This window comes from Salvelinus alpinus, chromosome 20 (assembly GCF_045679555.1).
Source record: "Salvelinus alpinus chromosome 20, SLU_Salpinus.1, whole genome shotgun sequence".
NCBI classification, from domain to species: Eukaryota; Metazoa; Chordata; class Actinopteri; order Salmoniformes; family Salmonidae; genus Salvelinus; species Salvelinus alpinus.
The window spans coordinates 6,538,689-6,558,947 of record NC_092105.1 but is presented as its reverse complement, the minus strand read 5'-3'; the positions used below and the strand labels follow the sequence as shown (position 1 = coordinate 6,558,947).

Here is a 20,259-nt window from a genome sequence, read left to right as displayed (position 1 = left end):
TATGAAGGTTTGGCATTGAGCATGTTTGGGATGCTCTGGATCGACATGTATGACATCGTTTTCCAGTTCCCGCCATTATCCAGCAACTTCGCACAGCCATCGAAGAGGAGAGGGACAACATTCCACAGGCCACAATCAACAGCCTGATCAACTCTATGTGAAGGAGATAAGTTGCGCTGCATGAGGCTACTAATTCACAGGAGAGCAGTTTGAATTTAAACTTTTAACGCAGATTTTAAAAAATAAATGTATTGTATGTATTAAAACTGCGTAAATGTTGCTCTCCACTTTCTGGAGGACAGAGTTTTGAAATCAGTGGAATTTGAGTATGATTGCTTCCGGATTACATCCTCATCCAACAGGAGACGCATCCATGAATGATGTAACGGTATACAGGTAAGAGTCTGGCTAGCTACATTATCAGATATTAAATGTTTCTAATTTTGACAAAAAGAGACATTTTCTTGGCTAGCTATAGCCTAATGTTAGCTAGCTAACATTGAACCTGTGTCACGTGTGCTCCCTCTCCGGCCTCTAGGTCACCAGGCTGCTCGTTATGGCGCACACCTGTCACCATCGTTACACGCACCTGCGCCTCATGAGACTCACCTGGACTCCATCACCTTCCTGATTACCTCCCCTATATCTGTCACTCCCTTTGGTTCTTTCCCCAGGCATTATTGTTTCTGTTCCTGTGTCAGTTCTGTGCGTTGTCCGTGTTTCTTAGTTGATATTATGTTGTGTTTATTGATTAAAACACTCAATCCCTGAACTTGCTTCCTGACTCCCAGCGCACATCGTTACAACCTGGTAGGTTAGCTACCTGCAGATTCATGCAGGGTAGTAACGTCATGAGTTGGGATTATGGTCCATTGTTTAGCTAGCTAGCTACATGGCTTAACAAAAGACTCCACTATGCAAGTAACCATTTCGGGTGCGTTCGTAAATTCAGTCTGGCACTCTACTCCGATTTCAAAGCACTCTCGTCTGAGTGTGCCAGAGAGCGCAGAATAATTGATGGATTTACAAACGCTCAATACCCGTTGAATATGGCTGGATGTCAGTGAACTTCAGTAAACTCATTGACCAGAGAGTCCACTGTGCGAAACGCTCTGAATTTACGAACGGACAATTTGACAGCACAGTTGCAGTCACCAACGCTCTGGATAACATAACAGCCTAACCAGCTCTTCTTGGGCCTATAATATTCAGTGAGATGTTCTCTCACTGAGATGTCTGGAAGTAGCTAGCAAGTTAGCTTGGGTGCCTGACAGCTGTTGTTAGTACAGAACGCTTGGATCAACCCTTAAAGAGATGGGTGTGGCTTAAGAGGGTGTGAACGATGCTGAATGGGTGTAGACAAAGAAGAGCTCGCCAGTAGGTACCAAAATATTCAAAGTCCATTTTCTCAAAAATGAGTTTACAAGTTAATCAACTTTCAAAGCAAAATTCCTTTCCCAACTGTAGTGTATGAAATACCATTTTGTAGCTTGGAGTCTCTACTTTTATCCAATGTAAAAAAAAATACCATTTCAAATTTTGCTACATACTGTAAGACCGATTTGAGCCAGTCGGTTACAAATGCTCAGATGTTGACACTGGCTTCTGTCTTTTGACTGAGAAGTGAAACTGAAAGCAAACAGAAATACATTGTTTACTTCAGGATCAGTTCCACAACAGTGCAGATTCCCTCTGATGGCAAGCAGCAGTATGATAAAGCTCTTGTTCAAATCAAATCAAATGTTATTTGTCACATGCGCCGAATAAAACAGGTAACCTTACAGTGAAATGCTGACTCACGAGCCCCTAACCGAACAATGCAGTTTAAAAAAAGGAAAAAAGAAAATAGGAATAAGAAATAAAAGTAACAAGTAATTAAAGAGCAGCAGTAAAATAACAATAGCGAGACTATATACAGGGGGGGTACCGGTACAGAGTCAATCTGAAGATCCAGTTTGACTCTTTTTCCAGACAAAGTTCGACTTATTTTTTACTACAGTAACTAATATAACACTCAATGTCGATAGAAAGTATTATGAGTAGATGCAATGAAAAACACATATCACGGTTAAATGTAATTTTTATTCAATGCGAGCTGAAAATAAAAGATTTTCAGTTGCTAGAAAGACCTGTACAATAAAGTGGGTGGTGGTGAGCTCTATGTAAGCCTTTAAACCTACTGTATGTGCATATTTACTATATATACATAACCTTCTAGAAGGTTCTCTCATCTCCACAGAGGAACTCTGGAACTCTGTCAGAGTGACCATAACTCTAGGAAGATGAAACTACAGAATAACTAGCTCTCTGTCTGTCTCAATGGTGTGAAACAGATTGATCAAATCATAGGTATGAAACTACAGAATAACTAGCTCTCTGTCTGTCTCAATGGTGTGAAACAGATTGATCAAATCATAGGTATGAAACTACAGAATAACTAGCTCTCTGTCTGTCTCAATGGTGTGAAACAGATTGATCAAATCATAGGTATGAAACTACAGAATAACTAGCTCTCTGTCTGTCTCAATGGTGTGAAACAGATTGATCAAATCATAGGTATGAAACTACAGAATAACTAGCTCTCTGTCTGTCTCAATGGTGTGAAAAAGGGGGTAAATCTTTTTCAGATTGATCAAAGTCGACATCAAAAGTGTAAATATGCCGCCTTTTCGCTGCATCATAGAAGGAGACCTGTCCCTCCTCTATATCCAGATAGACCCCTACCTTTGAGGGTACAACCTGGTTCAGTATAGTGACTGGTGCAGTTGCACCCGTCATGAGTTGTCCAAGCTGCAGACGCAGAGTCCAGTAACCTCTCTTTGGACTCAGGTCAAAAAAGCCTTGTCGTGGTGCTGACTCTCTAACCTATCCTCCACTCTGCCTTGCCCCTGACCCCCACCTCCTAGTAATGCCTTCCTGAGTTAAAACCTTTTGTCCCCAGTACACACCACCAACCATTGTACATTTTGTGAGTCATTTCATGGCAATCCCAGGGGTTGTAGACACTCTCAATGATGGTGTTAATTTTCACTCTTTTCCTGTCAGGGGACAGTAGGAGACTTGGGTTGGCTGTTTTTTCATCCCGTGTGATCTTAGCTGTAAGGAGATAAATCAAATGAAGTTAGAAATTAGAAAGATAGTAGCAGGAGAAACCTTACTGTTTGTGACAAGATTTTTATGAAGGTAAATAAAAATAAAAACGTCCTAGTTATATCATTCTAGATACACAGCCAACCAATTACGTTTCTGTTCATACTAGAACACTGAAACTAGTTTCTGCATGTTATTAACTCGTTTGAATAAATATTTGCGTTGGCAATGAACCATACCAACCTGATGCTTTCGAAATCCATTTCCAAACTAATGAAACAGACAAGACATTTAGAATCATGTTAGCAATGAACAACTACAAAAAGTATGTTTATTTAAAAAAAACAGACGTTAACTGTGGAATGTGACGTACCCGAGTCAGGAATTGTGATTCAGAGTCACTAAGGGAAAAATATTAAGAGAAAAACAAAACATATTAGATAAATGAACTGATTAATACAATGTATATGTTGACTTCTATAATAACACACAATGGTAGCAGACACTAACCTCTGCTTCTGAACCACTGCTTTGCAATGGAGCCCTGTAAAACAACAGCCATGTTATTCTATAGTTCAACAATGGAGCCCTGTAAAACAACAGCCTGGTTAATCTACAGTTCAACAATGGAGCCCTGTAAAACAACAGCCTGGTTATTCTACAGTTCAACAATGGAGCCCTGTAAAACAACAGCCTGGTTAATCTACAGTTCAACAATGGAGCCCTGTAAAACAACAGCCTGGTTAATCTACAGTTCAACAATGGAGCCCTGTAAAACAACAGCCTGGTTAATCTACAGTTCAACAATGGAGCCCTGTAAAACAACAGCCTGGTTAATCTACAGTTCAACAATGGAGCCCTGTAAAACAACAGCCTGGTTAATCTACAGTTCAACAATGGAGCCCTGTAAAATCAACAGCCTGGTTAATCTACAGTTCAACAATGGAGCCCTGTAAAACAACAGCCTGGTTAATCTACATGTTCAACAATGGAGCCCTGTAAAACAACAGCCATGGTTAATCTACAGTTCAACAATGGAGCTCTGTAAAACAACAGCCATGGTTAATCTACAGTTCAACAATGGAGCCCTGTAAAACAACAGCCTGGTTAATCTACAGTTCAACAATGGAGCCCTGTAAAACAACAGCCATGGTTATTCTACAGTTCAACAATGGAGCCCTGTAAAACAACAGCCATGGTTAATCTACAGTTCAACAATGGAGCCCTGTAAAACAACAGCCTGGTTAATCTACAGTTCAACAATGGAGCCCTGTAAAACAACAGCCTGGTTAATATACAGCTCAACAATGGAGCCCTGTAAAATCAACAGCCTGGTTATTCTACAGTTCAACAATGGAGCCCTGTAAAATCAACAGCCATGTTATTCTACAGTTCAACAATGGAGCCTTGTAAAATCAACAGCCATGTTAACCTACAGTTCAACAATGGAGCCCTGTAAAATCAACAGCCATGTTAACCTACAGTTCAACAGCTGGTATCTAGTAAACAACAGGTCAGGTGGTTTATTACAATAACTCTCTGTTTGCATTTCCCAACAGTAAATCATGTGTTACTTCCTCAAGAGCAACTGACTGTCAACACTGTTTGCACATGATGTGTGCTGTGTACAGTTTGACTGTTGTGTTAAAACTGGTTCCAGGTTCAGCTGGGCGTTTTCCCCGGATACAGATTCATCTAAATCCTGGATCTCCATGGAATATTATTTTTAGTCTAGGATGTATTTACCTGTCCAGTCTGTGGTAACTGCACCATGGTGTATTTACCTGTCCAGTCTGTAGTGACTGCCCCATGGTGTATTTACCTGTCCAGTCTGTGGTGACTGCTCCGTGGTGTATTTACCTGTCCAGTCTGTGGTGACTGCCCCCATTGTGTATTTGCCTGTCCAGTCTGTGGTGACTTCCCCGTGGTGTATGTACCTGTCCAGTCTGTGGTGACTGCCCCATGGTGTATTTACCTGTCCAGTCTGTGGTGACTGCACCATGGTGTATTTACCTGTCCAGCCTGTGGTGACTGCCCACGTGGTGTATTTACCTGTCCAGTCTGTGGTGACTGCCCCGTGGTGTATTTACCTGTCCAGTCTGTGGTGACTGCCCCATGGTGTATTTACCTGTCCAGTCTGTGGTGACTGCACCATGGTGTATTTACCTGTCCAGTCTGTGGTGACTGCCCCATGGTGTATTTACCTGTCCAGTCTGTGGTGACTGCACCATGGTGTATTTACCTGTCCAGTCTGTGGTGAGTGGTTCAGTTCCTCAGCCCACTGCAGTATGAAGTATTGACGCTCCTCTTGACAAGATCCTTCCTCAGTCACTCTGGTCAGAAGGGAGATGTTTCTGATCTGTGAGGACTGGTACAGGACAACTGATTATGACTCATGGCCATGTAAGATAAGGTCACATACGTTATTTTCACTACACAGAGGTACGTACCTGAACTACCCTGCTTAATTCAGCAGCACGTTGATTAATTTAAACTCATCAAAGGTGAAAACATCTTTCTCTTTGTCAGTTCCCTCGGGAAAGAGGGACAGTGATTGTGTGTGCTGAAAGGGATTATGTGGCAGTCTACTCCCCATCATTGTGATACTGCTGTGGAAGGTCTACTTTGTCTAAGCAGTAGACAAACCATGTATTTAATTCACCTTACCTCTCTGTGTGCCAACAACTCAAGCACTTTACGCCTGAGGCTTTCCTTCACCTTTGCAAACTGTTGAATAGAACCAACCAATTACAACGCCTACTGCTGTTTTGACTGTGAAAGCAAATTCATAAGAATTTCAAAAAACATTTTGTACTGTAGATTACTGGCATTGAAAAGACTGGTTTGACCACAATCTATTCCTGTCTCTGCCTGTCACATTCGTTATGGTTGCTGATCTGTATCTTGCACATAGCCCGATTCACTTGAGTTTGAGTTTGAGTTTATTTTTATTTTTACAGGGACAGTGCACATTAATCAACGTTTCAGTAAAAGTGCCGGTTTTAGCCAGCCGGCTAATTTTCAACCGCAGTCCCTGGGCAGGTTATTAAAAACAATTACAATATAGACAATAGCAACATAGAACAAGCAAGACATAGCATACATAGGACAAACAAGACGTAGCATACAGACAGAGCAACATAGAACAAAAAGCAGCAAGACAAAATTCATAAAAGCAACAAAGTGTTTCCACACCTCACAAGTTACTTCTTAGATTGCTTCAGAAAATAGTGTTTGAACTGTGGAAGGATGTCCAGATACTTGACAGGAATAATCTAAAGTATTGACTAATAGAACAAAAAGAACTTTCTGCATAGTGGCGCTCCTTCACAATATATTAATGGTCATTTAAAGCCACGTTGTTACGGCCCAAGTTTCAATGACCTTTTTAGTGGGGTTCCTGTTTCTGTCAGATGAGACCGTCATGACCCGAAACGTTGGTTTTAAGTGACCCGTGTCAAGAAAGGTGCATCGCATATCTGTCCGTTGAATCAAACCTTGAAATTGAAACCTCCCCATACCTGTTTCTGACAAGAGTTGTTTACCAGACCCACACACCACATAATGACAGGGTGAGGGCATGTCTGAGCATCTAAAGCACAGAAAATCTTATCTATGACTAATTTTAATCCCTCTTCAGCTGAGAAGGAATGCTCATTCTACTGAGATGCACAGTGCATGCATAGGCAGTTACAACTAAAATGCAACCCACTATGAGGGGAATTTCTACCACAAAATGTGACTACGATATTCAGGTCCAAGACGACGACCGGCAAGTTCGGCATGGTGGCAGCCCTTTAACTTTATGTGTTTGTTTTAAATGTCACTGGAAATAATTGCATCTGCAATCTAGATGAAAGAATAGCAAATTCTCAGCAACTTCTCAGTCACACAAACACTTTTGATTGCATTCAGTACTTCTTATTTGAAAGGAATGCTATATACACTAAACTTTCATAGCACCTTGGCACAAACCAAAACGACCATCGAAGGCCAGTCTGATATCGCAAATTAATGGTGGAGATCTTATAATAACTATATGCCTTCTCTTATTAGGGGATATCCATCAATGCCCCGGACCTCACTTTAACACCAACCCCATCAAACGGTCTGGACCTCAGTTTATCACCAACCCCATCAATGCCCTGGACCTCAGTTTAACACCAACCCCATCAAACGGCCTGGACCTCAGTTTATCACCAACCCCATCAATGCCCTGGACCTCAGTTTATCACCAACCCCATCAATGCCCTGGACCTCAGTTTATCACCAACCCCATCAATGCCCTGGACCTCAGTTTATCACCAACCCCATCAATGCCCTGGACCTCAGTTTATCACCAACCCCATCAAACGCCCTGGACCTCAGTTTATCACCAACCCCATCAAACGGCCTGGACCTCAGTTTACCACCAACCCCATCAAACGGCCTGGACCTCAGTTTATCACCAACCCCATCAATGGCCTGGACCTCAGTTTAACACCAACCCCATCAAACGGCCTGGACCTCAGTTTATCACCAACCCCATCAAACGGCCTGGACCTCAGTTTAACACCAACCCCATCAAACGCCCTGGACCTCAGTTTATCACCAACCCCATCAAACGGCCTGGACCTCAGTTTATCACCAACCCCATCAAACGGCCTGGACCTCACTTTAACACCAACCCCATCAAACGGCCTGGACCTCAGTTTATCACCAACCCCATCAAACGGCCTGGACCTCAGTTTAACACCAACCCCATCAAACGGCCTGGACCTCAGTTTATCACCAACCCCATCAAACGGCCTGGACCTCAGTTTAACACCAACCCCATCAAACGGCCTGGACCTCACTTTATCACCAACCCCATCAAACGTCCTGGACCTCAGTTTATCACCAACCCCATCAAACGGCCTGGACCTCAGTTTAACACCAACCCCATCAAACGGCCTGGACCTCAGTTTAACACCAACCCCATCAAACGCCCTGGACCTCACTTTAACACCAACCCCATCAATGCCCTGGACCTCAGTTTAACACCAACCCCATCAAACGGCCTGGACCTCACTTTAACACCAACCCCATCAATGGCCTGGACCTCACTTTAACACCAACCCCATCAATGCCCTGGACCTCAGTTTATCACCAACCCCATCAAACGGCCTGGACCTCAGTTTATCACCAACCCCATCAAACGGCCTGGACCTCAGTTTAACACCAACCCCATCAATGCCCTGGACCTCAGTTTAACACCAACCCCATCAAACGGCCTGGACCTCAGTTTATCACCAACCCCATCAATGCCCTGGACCTCACTTTATCACCAACCCCATCAAACGGCCTGTGCACCCATGTTCCTCTTGCGAACGTTGGATAAAGAGTAACAGAAAAGCTTTGGTGTGTTAGGAAATGCGAGCAGAAGATTCATCTAAAAGCGATCCTAGCTTTGGACATGGGGTCAATGAAGCTTACCGCTGCTGTCTGTGTGCTGTACCCGCGGGGGGTGTCAGCATTGAAGGTGGAGTTGGTCCAGAGGACTTAACGAGGGTGGAGAGTGCACCAGAGGAGGGGGGGTCCACAGCGGAGCTGAGGCCACCAGAGGCGAGTGACGGGGTACACGGTGGTGAGGTCAAATTAGTAGCACCTGGGGAGGGGTGTTCCATGGCAACAGAGAGGCCACCTGAGGCAGTGCAGTGGCAAGATGGTAGCGCAGTGAGAGGCGAGTTACAAGTGGATTGGGAATTCAATGAGGCCTTTGGGAAGAAGGGCCTACATTTTGTGCACTTCAACGGCCGAAGCCTACTACTGAAGATCGATGAGATACGCCTGTTGGTTTGCAAATCAGAGATGGGTGTCTTATGTTTTACTGAGACATGGTTGGATTCATCTGTTTGTGACTCAGAAATTGAGATAAGTAATTACTCTGTTATCAGGAAGGATCAGAATCGGAACGGTGGGGGGGATATGTGCGTTTGTAAGATCAGACATTACTTTTAACATCAGATCAGATTTAAACGCTGATCTGGAGATTGTCTGGCTGGATATCTGCCTTCCCAAAACCAAGCCGATTGTGTTGGGGGGTTGTTATAGGCCGCCCAAGCAGAATGCATTCTATGCAGGTCTTGAAATTGTGTTGTCAAACTGTAATGATTCCCTGTTGAAGGAAATACTTATGTTAGGGGATTTCAATACTGATGTCTGCTAAAAGAATAGCCCGACCCACAATGTCTTTATGCACTGTTGTAGATACTTGCTCTGACCTAAATGATAAAAGATCCCACCAGGATATGTGAAACAGTGCAAAGTACAAATGACTTAATATTGGTGTCTGATAAATCTAAAATATCGCAGAGTGGAGTAATAGTCTATGGAATCAGTGATCATTTTATTACATTTTGCACATGGAGGATTTTTAAAGATATATTTAAGTGTCACAAAACCGTTAGAATCAGAGGATTCAAAAAATACTGTGTTGAAAAGTTTAGGGAGGAAGTGGGTCAAATTGACTGGTCACCTGTGCTAGATAATGTAGGGGTAGACAGTGCCTGGGAAGCTTTTAAATGTAGATTCCTTGATGTGGTGAATGTGATGGCTCCCATTAGACGGGTCAGGGTAAAGCAGAGATCTAGCCCTTGGTTTAATCAGGAGATTCTAGAATCTATCCAAGCAAGGAATAAGGCCTTTAAGAAATTTAAGAACTCTCAAGAGCAGCGTGATTTTGTCCTATATAAACATCACAGAAATGAAGCACAGAGCAGGATGGATGAGGCTAAGAGGGGTTACTTTGCTGAGAAAATAAATGAGAACAAAAATGACCCTAAAAAGCTTTGGAAATCATTTAAGGAACTAGGTTGTAGTAGTACTACCAAAAACAAACTAAACAGTATCGGACTGAACATCAGGGGGGAGATGGTATATGAAAAAGCAGAGATTGCCAATGATTTCAAGTCTTTTTTTACTTCTGTTGCCAGCAAGCTGGTTAGCCAGCTGCCCACCAGTTCTGGTTTGTATGGAAGCAACCAAGTCAAGAAGTATTATGTAGAGTTAGGGGTTCAGCCAAACTCTTTTTCTTTTGCAAAGGTAGCAACAATGCCAGGACAACATTTTTGGCTAGAAATCCAAGCTGCTTGATAAGGACTCCTGATTCCATGCCATTTTGACTGTGCTAGTACTTCCTGGTTTGGGGGCTTATCTAAACGTATGAAGGGGAAGCTCCAGATAGCCCAGAATAAGCTGATCAGGGTAGTATTGAAGGCAGGAGCTGCTTTCAGGAACTAAACTGGCTGCCTGTTGAGGGTAGGGTTTCCCAGATTAGACCAGGTCTGGTTTACAGGAGTATTTATGGTCCTGCGCCCAGATATCTAAGTGATTACTGTCCTTGTGTTTGGGATGCACACAATCACAGCACCAGATCAGGTGTTGCTGATGTGTACTTATACAGGTTCAGGAGTATTGCTGGGAAAGGTACTTTCTTGTATACTGGAGCCTCAGAATGGAATAGGTTGCCTCTGCCCATAAAAACAACATCCTCTCTGGACAGCTTTAAAAATAAAGTACAAATATGTTTGATGTCTTCTGTGCCCATTTAAATAACCTCTATGATGTAACTGGAATGATGAGATAGATGTTCTTCTTCTCTGTTTCTGTTTTATTATTTCACTGCTGTACTGTGTTTAACTGTGTTGGATCTTGCCTAGACATCTTGTCTCAAAAAGGACCTCAATGGAAATAAGTCCCAGACTTTATTATTTTTTATCCTCTGACGTTACTCACGTGCATGTAAAGGCTTTTTCAAGTTTTATGTGTGCTTGTTTTTTTTAAATGGTCGAATTAATAAACTTATCTGAACTAAATGATGTAAACTCATTCTTGGTTTGATGAAAGGTTGTGATGAACAGGTTCTGGTATTGTTCTCTCTTTTTGTTCTCATCTGGAAAAGATGCACTTTGCACTCTTTGTAGGTCTACTTCTAGCAGCTATTTTATGAAGCAATAGCACTTCAGATAACAACTGTTATTGCTGCTGTAAATGTGAGAAAACATTTCAAACTACCAGCCGTCTGTGATGCCATCTTTGTCCTATAATAATGTCCTAAAACGCAGTGAGAGTATAGAATGCAGAATCCTTCCTGTTGTTCATCACCATCCAGAGAATGAAGAACTTGTTTTGTTCATGGTATGTATAGTCTCAGAGACTCCACCCTCTGGCACTACCTCCAACCAGTAGTCCATTTCACAATGTTGTTTGTTTAAAGTCTCAGAGACTCCACCCTCTCTCAGAGACTCCACCCTCTAGCACTACCTCCAACCAGTCGTCCATTTCACAATGTTGTTTGTTTAAAGTCTCAGAGACTCCACCCTCTGCTGCCCTTCCACCAGTCGTCCATTTCACACATTGTTTTTTAAACAAATGATACAGAAAGTGAAATGGAACACAGTAATACAGCCTTATTCCAATTACTAAGTGTCACTACAATATACAGCCATCTAATAAATATTACAATACTGTACAATTGAAACATGGTTATCTCAATGAAAGTTGTTCATGACAACCCAAATATAAATGAGAAATCATGCCACCTAGACTCAGAAACGCAGAAATGTCAGACTAGGGAACTCGTTGTAGAAAGATGAGCTCTGAGTTTCCCGCTTGGAAAGTATCAGAATTAACCAATAGGAAGCTCTATGCAACAAAAAAACAACATACGCACATTTTTCCTTGGAGGTTGTGCGTTGTCTTGGAAGCACCAAATTGTTGTGAAACCAATACGAAGAAAATCAGGATGATACTATTATCTGTTGGTAGACAAAATGGGAATTTGTATTTAGTCATTAAAGAATGGCAAATAGTTCAAATGAAACATGTTTTATATATATACACAGTTGAAGTCAGAGGTTTACATACACTTAGGTTGGAGTCATTAAAACTCTATTTTAAACCACTCCACAGATTTCTTGTTAACAAACTATAGTTTTGGCAAGTTGGTTAGGACATCTACTTTGTGCATGACACAAGACATTTTTCCAAAAATTGTTTACAGACATATTATTTCCCTTATAATTCACTGTATCACAATTCCAGTGGGTCAGAAGTTTACATACAGTAAGTTGACTGTGCCTTTAAACAGCCTGGAAAATTCCAAACAATGATGTCATGGCTTTAGAAGCTTCTGATAGGCTAATTGACATCATTTGAGTCAATTGGAGGTGTACCTGTGGATGTATTTCAAGGCCTACCTTCAAACTCAGTGCCTCTTTGCTTGACATCATGGGGAAATCATAAGAAATCAGCCGAGACCTCAGAAAACAATTGTAGACCTCCACAAGTCTGGTTCATTCTTGGGAGCAATTTCCAAATGCCTGAAGGTACCAAGTTCATCTGTACAAACAATAGTATAAACACCATGGGACCACGCAGCCGTCATACCACTCAGGAAGGAGACGCGTTCTGTCTCCTAGAGATGAACGTACTTTGGTGCAAATCAATCCCAGAACAACAACAAAGGACCTTGTGAAGATGCTGGAGGAAACCAGTACAAAAGTGTCTATATCCACAGTAAAACGAGTCCTAGATCGACATAACCTGAAAGGCCGCTCAGCAAGGAGAAAGCCACTGCTCCAAAACCGCCATATAAAAGCCCGACTACGGTTTACAACTGCACATGGGGACAAAGATCGTACTTTTTTGAGAAATGTCCTCTGGTCTGATGAAACAAAAATACAACTGTTTGGCCATAATGACCATCGTTATGTTTGGAGGAACAAGGGGGAGGCTTGCAAGCCGAAGAACACCATCCCAACCGTGAAGCACGGGGGTGGCAGCATCATGTTGTGGGGGTGCTTTGCTGCAGGAGGGACTGGTGCACTTCACAAAATAGATGGCATCATGGGGAAAAGAAAATTATGTGGATATATTGAAGCAACATCTCAAGACATCAGTCAGACTCTGATAACGTATCCCAAGTGAGCCACTTTGATAATAAAATATTGGATGTAATAAATGTATCCCTAGTCACTTTAAACAATGCCACTTTTAAAAACTCTTTACATACCCTACATTACTAATCTTAAATGTATATACTGTACTCTATATCATCTACTGCATCTTGCCTATGCCGTTCTGTACCATCACTCATTCATATATTTATATGTACATATTCGTATTCATTCCTTTACACTTGTGTGTATAAGGTAGTTGTTGTGAAATTGTTAGATTACTTGTTAGATATTACTGCACAGTTGGAACTATAAGCACAAGCATTTCGCTACACTCGCATTAACATCTGCTAACCATGTGTATGTGACAAATAAAATTTGATTTGATTTGACATAGACAGACTTACCTGAATTACACAGCACACAGTGACAGGGTGAGCACATCAAATCTTGGGTATAATGGTCAGCCTCTATAGAGAGAACCTGTCCTCATGTAAACTATGCAATTAGCGACACCTGGTGGTGAAACAAAACAATGTGTATTTGTATTTTTTTTTCTTCTTTTTTTTCTTTTTCTAATGCATACATTCAACCACTAGATGGCACTGTGAGGTAAATATTGATAAGGTATCTCCAGCCAAATGGCATGGTTGGGTTCAATTCAGTTTTCAGATCAGCAATGAGGATGTGGATCGACATGACATTTTTAATTAAAGAATCCTCGTAGAAAAACAACAGTGTTTTCTACTTACTTCTTGACTTGACCCCAACCAGCTACCCCCAGCCCCCAGTCTCTCCCTCAAACCTCCACACAGCCTTACTGTAACTCAACTTAGTACATGTCCTAAAGTTGTGTTTTGTGACAAACCACACAGCACATGGCCAGATTGCATAACATCATCCAGTAGCAGTACCATTACACCCTCCCTCAGCTTCAGGAAGTAGTGTAGGATGTCAATACCATTACACCCTCCCCCCAGCTCCAGGAAGTAGTGTAGGATGTCATACCAACAGTCGTGCTTTTCATTCAAACATCAAAGATCCATCACCATATTTTACAGTAGGGATGAGGTATTTTCTGCTTATGCATTGTTTCTTTCAGTGGACAAACCCACCCCTGGTGGGCGTGGCCAAAGAGCTCTATTTTTCCTGTCATATGATCAAAGCACCAGTTCCAATCCAAGTGCCAATGCCATTTAGCAAACTCCAGGAAGTGATATGGTGAGATGACATGAAAATAGGTCTTTGGCCACGCACACCAATCCTGTATTGTCTCTCATTCAAACATGACATTGCCTGTGTCTCAGTCAAGCTTATTTCTCTTCATATGACAAGGATTAAAAGGATTTGACAGTAGATTGTCGACTTGATGACAACTGATGATGACTGCTAGCTAAGACTTTGAAAGTAAGATGTTGACATGATCAGTCCAATCAAAGCTACTGTAGATAGAACGTGATTTGATGTCATTCTATCTGTGGCCAATGACCTTGAGCATTCTTGGCATGGGCACTTTTAATAGAACTCTATGGCAGAACCCAAGGGGCAAAAATGTTCGAGCTCTAACCTTAGAATTGGGGATGACGTACTGTCCCATGAGTGACAGAAATCTGAGCCAATCAAAACGCTCTGTTTTATCTGCTGACTAGCCCCACCACCACAGAAAGCACTGAGCTAGGCTGAAACACCTGCATTTTGGAGCTGTCTTCCTCAAGAAAACAAAAAAGAGACCATGTTTGAATGCGGCTTTATTAACTCAATGATATATATTTTTTTTTTTATTACATTGTTTGCAAACTGATATGTGACACATATTAATGCCAAAATAACAAGCAAAACAGGCAAGCCCCCCCACACTTTTTCTTACCTAAAAGTGTGGTGCTCAAAACAGATGCCCTGAATGACGGGTCGCCACTGATAATAAGTGATATCTGTATCGCCGAAGACTACACCACTGCTGTCATCCTCTACCTCCAAGTGTTTATACAAGTTGGATAATCTTTGGATGCCGACAGCAGTCGCACCATTGGAAGACATAGCTTGGACTGCAGCCTACAAAAGCCTATTCCTGCTCTTTTCCCCGCGACCCATCAAACACATTTGGTGTACCATCATGGTCTCTGATTGGTGGTCAGGCTCACTCAGGTGGAACAAACTTAAACCTTTTTTCAATGCTGATTTGAATGTCATTGAGAAAAGTGCCAAAGATTTTATTTCTCTTGCAAACATCCTTTCTGATTTAAAAAGTAATCCTTGATGTAATCATCTAGTTTTTCAAAAGTATCTGTAATCTGATTACAATATTTTTTGCTGGTAACGTAACAGATTACAGTTACCGTTTTTTTGTAATCCCTTATATGTAATCCGTTACTCCTCAACCCTGCAGGGTTACGAGTCAGAAGGTCGAAGGTTCGCTGACCACCACAGACGAGCTTACTCTCCCTGTTTCATACACTGCAACCAGAGATAGCTGCACACAATGATTATCTCGGGAGAAATTGATGCCATTTTATAATTAGAATTATATCAATATATATCAATATATCAATATTATTATTATGTGTTTACACAAGCAGCCCAATTGTGATCTTTTGCCCAGTTATTGGCAAAAGAGCTGATCTGATTGGTCAAAAGACCAATTAGTGGAAAAATAATCATCATTGTGCTGGAGGTGAAAACGCAGGACCTGCACTTCCATAGAATCCTCATCCTAACATGCGTTTTGCAGTGAAGGGTATAGGCTATTACGTTTTACAATAGTATATTATTAGCCGCTACTGTGAAGTGATCTTGTGAAGGCATTTGACCATGGATTCATCAATGTGCCTCGTCGAAAACGTTGAGAGAGCTTTGTGCTCCCAGAGACAATCAATGGGACTGAAACAGCAAGTCGTAGTGATGGAAGGTGATCAGGCTACCTCATAAACACGGGCCTACCTCATAAACACGGGCCTACCTCATAAACACGGGCCTACCTCATAAACACGGGCCTACCTCATAAACATTCTTACATCATAAACACGGGCCTACCTCATAAACATTCTTACCTCATAAACACGGGCCGACCTCATAAACACAGTCTTACATTATAAACAGAGTCTTACATTATAAACACAGTCTTACATTATAAACACAGTCTTACATTATAAACACAGTCTTACATTATAAACACAGGCCTACCTCATAAACACGGGCCTACCTCATAAACACAGGCCTACCTCATAAACACAGGCCTACCTCATAAACACAGGCCTACCTCATAAACAGTCTTACATCATAAACACAGTCTTACATTATAAACACAGTCTTACATTATAAACACAGGCCTACCTCATAAACACGGGCCTACCTCATAAACACAGGCCTACCTCATAAACACAGGCCTACCTCATAAACACAGGCCTACCTCATAAACACGGGCCTACCTCATAAACACAGGCCTACCTCATAAACACGGGCCTACCTCATAAACACAGGCCTACCTCATAAACACATTCTTACCTCATAAACAGTCTTACCTCATAAACAAGCTGGCTGGGGAGAGAAAAGGTGAGCCTGACTGATGCTGAGAGACAACTATATCTGATTGGTTTTTGACATCATCTGTGCCTATATAAACGTCCTCATGAATTGTCTTGAATTTAATTCTTCAAATGGTCTGTTTGAACAACAATATAAAGGCAACATGATGGTCCCATGTTTCATGAATTAAAATATCAAACCATGGAAACCAAGATACTAAAATATACTCCGTTCAATACATACCTGAAAGAATAACAGAATGTGCAGAGTCCAAAGTGCTAAACAAAAAAATAACATACATTTTAGCTTCTATAGCGTCGTCAGTGCTGTACAAACTCACTGAGGAAGTATGAAAAATAAATATAATTATTTTTGTAGCTAACCTCAACTGATGAAATCATAGTAAACATCTAATGTCACCGTATCAATAAATTCACAAAGTAAAGCTTCCCAAGTCATAAAGGGGCGGCAGGTAGCCTAGTGGTTAGAGTGTTGGACTAGTAACCAGCAGGTAGCCTAGTGGTTAGAGTGTTGGACTAGTAACCAGCAGGTAGCCTAGTGGTTAGAGTGTTGGACAAGTAACCAGCAGGTAGCCTAGTGGTTAGAGTGTTGGACTAGTAACCAGCAGGTAGCCTAGTGGTTAGAGTGTTGGACTAGTAACCAGCAGGTAGCCTAGTGGTTAGAGTGTTGGACTAGTAACCAGCAGGTAGCCTAGTGGTTAGAGTGTTGGACTAGTAACCAGCAGGTAGCCTAGTGGTTAGAGTGTTGGACTAGTAACCAGCAGGTAGCCTAGTGGTTAGAGTGTTGGACTAGTAACCAGCAGGTAGCCTAGTGGTTAGAGTGTTGGACAAGTAACCAGCAGGTAGCCTAGTGGTTAGAGTGTTGGACTAGTAACCAGCAGGTAGCCTAGTGGTTAGAGTGTTGGACTAGTAACCAGCAGGTAGCCTAGTGGTTAGAGTGTTGGACTAGTAACCAGCAGGTAGCCTAGTGGTTAGAGTGTTGGACTAGTAACCAGCAGGTAGCCTAGTGGTTAGAGTGTTGGACAAGTAACCAGCAGGTAGCCTAGTGGTTAGAGTGTTGGACTAGTAACCAGCAGGTAGCCTAGTGGTTAGAGTGTTGGACTAGTAACCAGCAGGTAGCCTAGTGGTTAGAGTGTTGGACTAGTAACCAGCAGGTAGCCTAGTGGTTAGAGTGTTGGACTAGTAACCAGCAGGTAAATTCACAAAGTAAAGCTTCCCCAAGTCATAAAGAAAGATACATCTGGCATCATAATGCCGACACTCTTTAGAAAGATAGAAATCAAATTGCTACAGTATAACTGGAGTAAGGATAATACATGGTCACCATTATGGATTACTGTTGTGCTTGGGGACGGAAGAGAACATGTTCAGAACAAAGTTACTAAATATTGTATACACCGTGTATGGAATTAGCTGTGTTTTTTGGCATAATTGGTACCGTCGTAAAGCAAGTGGGCGGAGTAATTTCCCCAAATGTCCCTGTTAAAAATAGGGTAAATGAGGCCTGTGGTCTAGTGTGGTCTAGGGTGGTTCTTAGTCATGAGACATCCTCAATAACTTCTGTGACTTTTCTTTTCCATTTAGCTGTGTACTACAGTATGACAAGGTCTCTGTCTGTCTCTACTGTGCCAAAGACTGGATAAACCTGTTCAGAAAACGTGTCATTGAAGGTGTAGATATGACTGCGTGCTACAACATCATAAAAGGAGAGCTGCCCCTCCTCAATGTCAAGGTAGACCCCGATCTTCTTGAGATGTTCTGGAATCTTGATATCGACAGCCGGAACCGTTAGAGCCTTCAGCCCACTGACCTGCATCCGAAGTGTCCCGTAACCTGTTGACGTGTTCAGTTCAACGAAGCCTCTTCTTGGTGCAGATTCCTTGGTTATCCCTATCCTCCAGTCTGTCTTCCCTTCCACCCCCACCTCCCAGTAATGCCTACCTTCGGTAAAGCCCTGCGTTCCCAGTGCACACCACCACCCATCATACTTGTGAGATGCGCGGTAGTGACCGTGTCCGTCTCTAGGATCATGTTTACTCTCTATTATTTTTCCCACTCTCACACGTTTCTGATTGTTGGACACGATGAAATCTGGATTGGCTGATTCAGGGTCCAAGAGAATGTCAACTGTAAGTTAAAAAAAAAAAATTGACAGGATTATTGATTTACATAATGTAACTTTTTCTTTGTGAATAAAACAAAAATATTAAAAACAATTCTGAATTAAGACTGCCATTGTCATGTTGTAAAATCATAATGGTTTAGTAGTTTAATTTACCTGATGCTTTGCTTATCCAGTCCCATACTGAAATAAAACAACGTTTGAAAACCTGATGAGTTTACAACCGAAAAGTAATTTGAAAAAAGTGAATTCAACTGAATTTATTTTTAACCCTACAGCTTACCTGGTTCAGGAATCACTGTGGTGAAGGCTGAGGACAACATGAAAGCATTTTGAAGAAATGTCAATTCATGCAGGCATTTGCTTAATCAAACAGAAAGTGTTTGAGAAATGATAAAATTGGTTTCGTGCAGATTTAAAAAGTGTTTGAGGACTGAAAAAAAACAGGTTTTGTGCAGGTCAAATGATATACTGAAAGTATTGTGTAGGCCTACAGTCAATGTAATACTCATGTTATCTTTGCTCATGTTGAAAATGAGATGTACCTGAATGTTTGAACCTCTGCTTGGATTTGAGCCACAGCTCTGGGATGGAGCCCTGTACGACAAAGTGACCGATGATTAATGATGAATTATCCTACTAATCACTCAGAAAAATATTCCAACATCATAAATTACGAGAAAAAAAAACCTATCCTACTAGGTTACTATCATGCCACACCTCTTGAGGCTGTTCCTGTAACACAGTCCAGATGAGGAAGTCCATGACAGGAAGCATGTTGGGTAGCTTCCCTCTCTTCCACTGTCCCTCCAGATCCTGCAGGACTGAACACACATCCTCTCCTGGACACACTGAGTCCTACAGAGACACAGAAATTATATGTGAGAATTTACTAACCTTAAAAAGTTGAAATGCTTTTTTTTTTGTCATAATAAGCACAGGTTCTTTTAATTATTTGTTGTTAGTTGTGAGACCTGTTTTCGTGATTGTAGTCCTGCAGCCCATTCTGAGACGATGCGCTGAGCTTCTGCCAGTCTTCTCTCAGCCTCTTTTGGAGATGTTCTCTCCTCTACCTCATAGTCCTCCCAGCAGGTACGCAGGGCCTTTGGTGAGCTCCTGCTTTGCCCCACGGATATCTTTAAAAACAGACGTTTGTCACTCGTACACAATCATTACAGCAGCATTGCATGGATGCATTAATGTTGCTGTTTTTTTGGTGGTTGTTCTCAACAGTACCTTCGGTAAGATGCTCAACTCCTCCGCCCATTGTAGGATGAACTGTTGACACTCTGCCAGGCTGTAGCCATCCTCGTGGCTGGTGGTGAAATTATCTTGATACTATGGAGATAGAAAACACATATACAACTGATAGGTTGAAGGGAAAACACCTACATGTTCCCCTCGACCCTTCTCTCTCTTTATCTGTTTTGATGTGTCCTTTTACAATGTCAAACTCTTTATTCTTTCTCCCTATTTTTTTTTTGGTATGTATTTATTCAAATGTTCCATGGCGATCAGATGATGCTATGCAAATGTTTGTTATACCGTATTGGGACGGTTCTATCCCTACTGCTCTTCTATTTCTGAC

At 41.8% G+C, this 20,259-nt stretch overlaps 2 protein-coding genes and 1 pseudogene across 5 annotated transcripts in view; all 3 read right to left on the bottom strand.

The window, feature by feature from the left end:
* LOC139546240 (E3 ubiquitin-protein ligase TRIM39-like) overlaps positions 1–20,259 on the bottom strand; it is a 49,495-nt gene that overhangs the window by 28,658 nt on the left and 578 nt on the right. The gene's annotated exons all lie outside the window — the stretch shown is intronic.
* On the bottom strand, positions 1,801–3,481 carry LOC139547201 (E3 ubiquitin-protein ligase TRIM39-like; annotated as a pseudogene).
* On the bottom strand, positions 14,739–20,053 carry LOC139546242 (E3 ubiquitin-protein ligase TRIM39-like). Of its 4 annotated transcripts, none has more exons than XR_011669183.1 (8): positions 19,908–20,053; positions 19,646–19,807; positions 19,392–19,529; positions 19,217–19,268; positions 18,955–18,981; positions 18,828–18,854; positions 16,055–18,676; positions 14,739–16,001 (listed from the first exon to the last, which is right to left on the bottom strand). XR_011669183.1 is itself a non-coding variant. In XM_071354384.1 (7 exons), the coding sequence occupies exons 3-7, from the start codon at positions 19,446–19,448 to the stop codon at positions 18,141–18,143; spliced, it is 699 nt and encodes a 232-aa protein (XP_071210485.1). In that variant the 5' UTR covers positions 19,449–19,529; positions 19,646–19,807; positions 19,908–20,053; the 3' UTR covers positions 14,739–18,140. The 4 variants fall into 4 exon arrangements, 1 of the variants encoding a protein (XP_071210485.1); XR_011669184.1 differs by having other exon boundaries at positions 14,739–16,470; positions 16,509–18,676; XR_011669185.1 differs by having other exon boundaries at positions 16,509–18,676.

Bases quoted from the DNA above. Each gene is read 5' to 3' on its own strand.
- LOC139546242 (XM_071354384.1), bottom strand. From the start codon at position 19,448: ATGCTTCCTGTCATGGACTTCCTCATCTGGACTGTGTTACAGGAACAG. The intron at 19,269-19,391 runs GTGTGGCATGAT...TTTGTCGTACAG, and splicing joins TACAGGAACAGCCTCAAGAG to GGCTCCATCCCAGAGCTGTG. The intron at 18,982-19,216 runs GTACATCTCATT...TGTTGTCCTCAG, and splicing joins GCAGAGGTTCAAACATTCAG to CCTTCACCACAGTGATTCCT.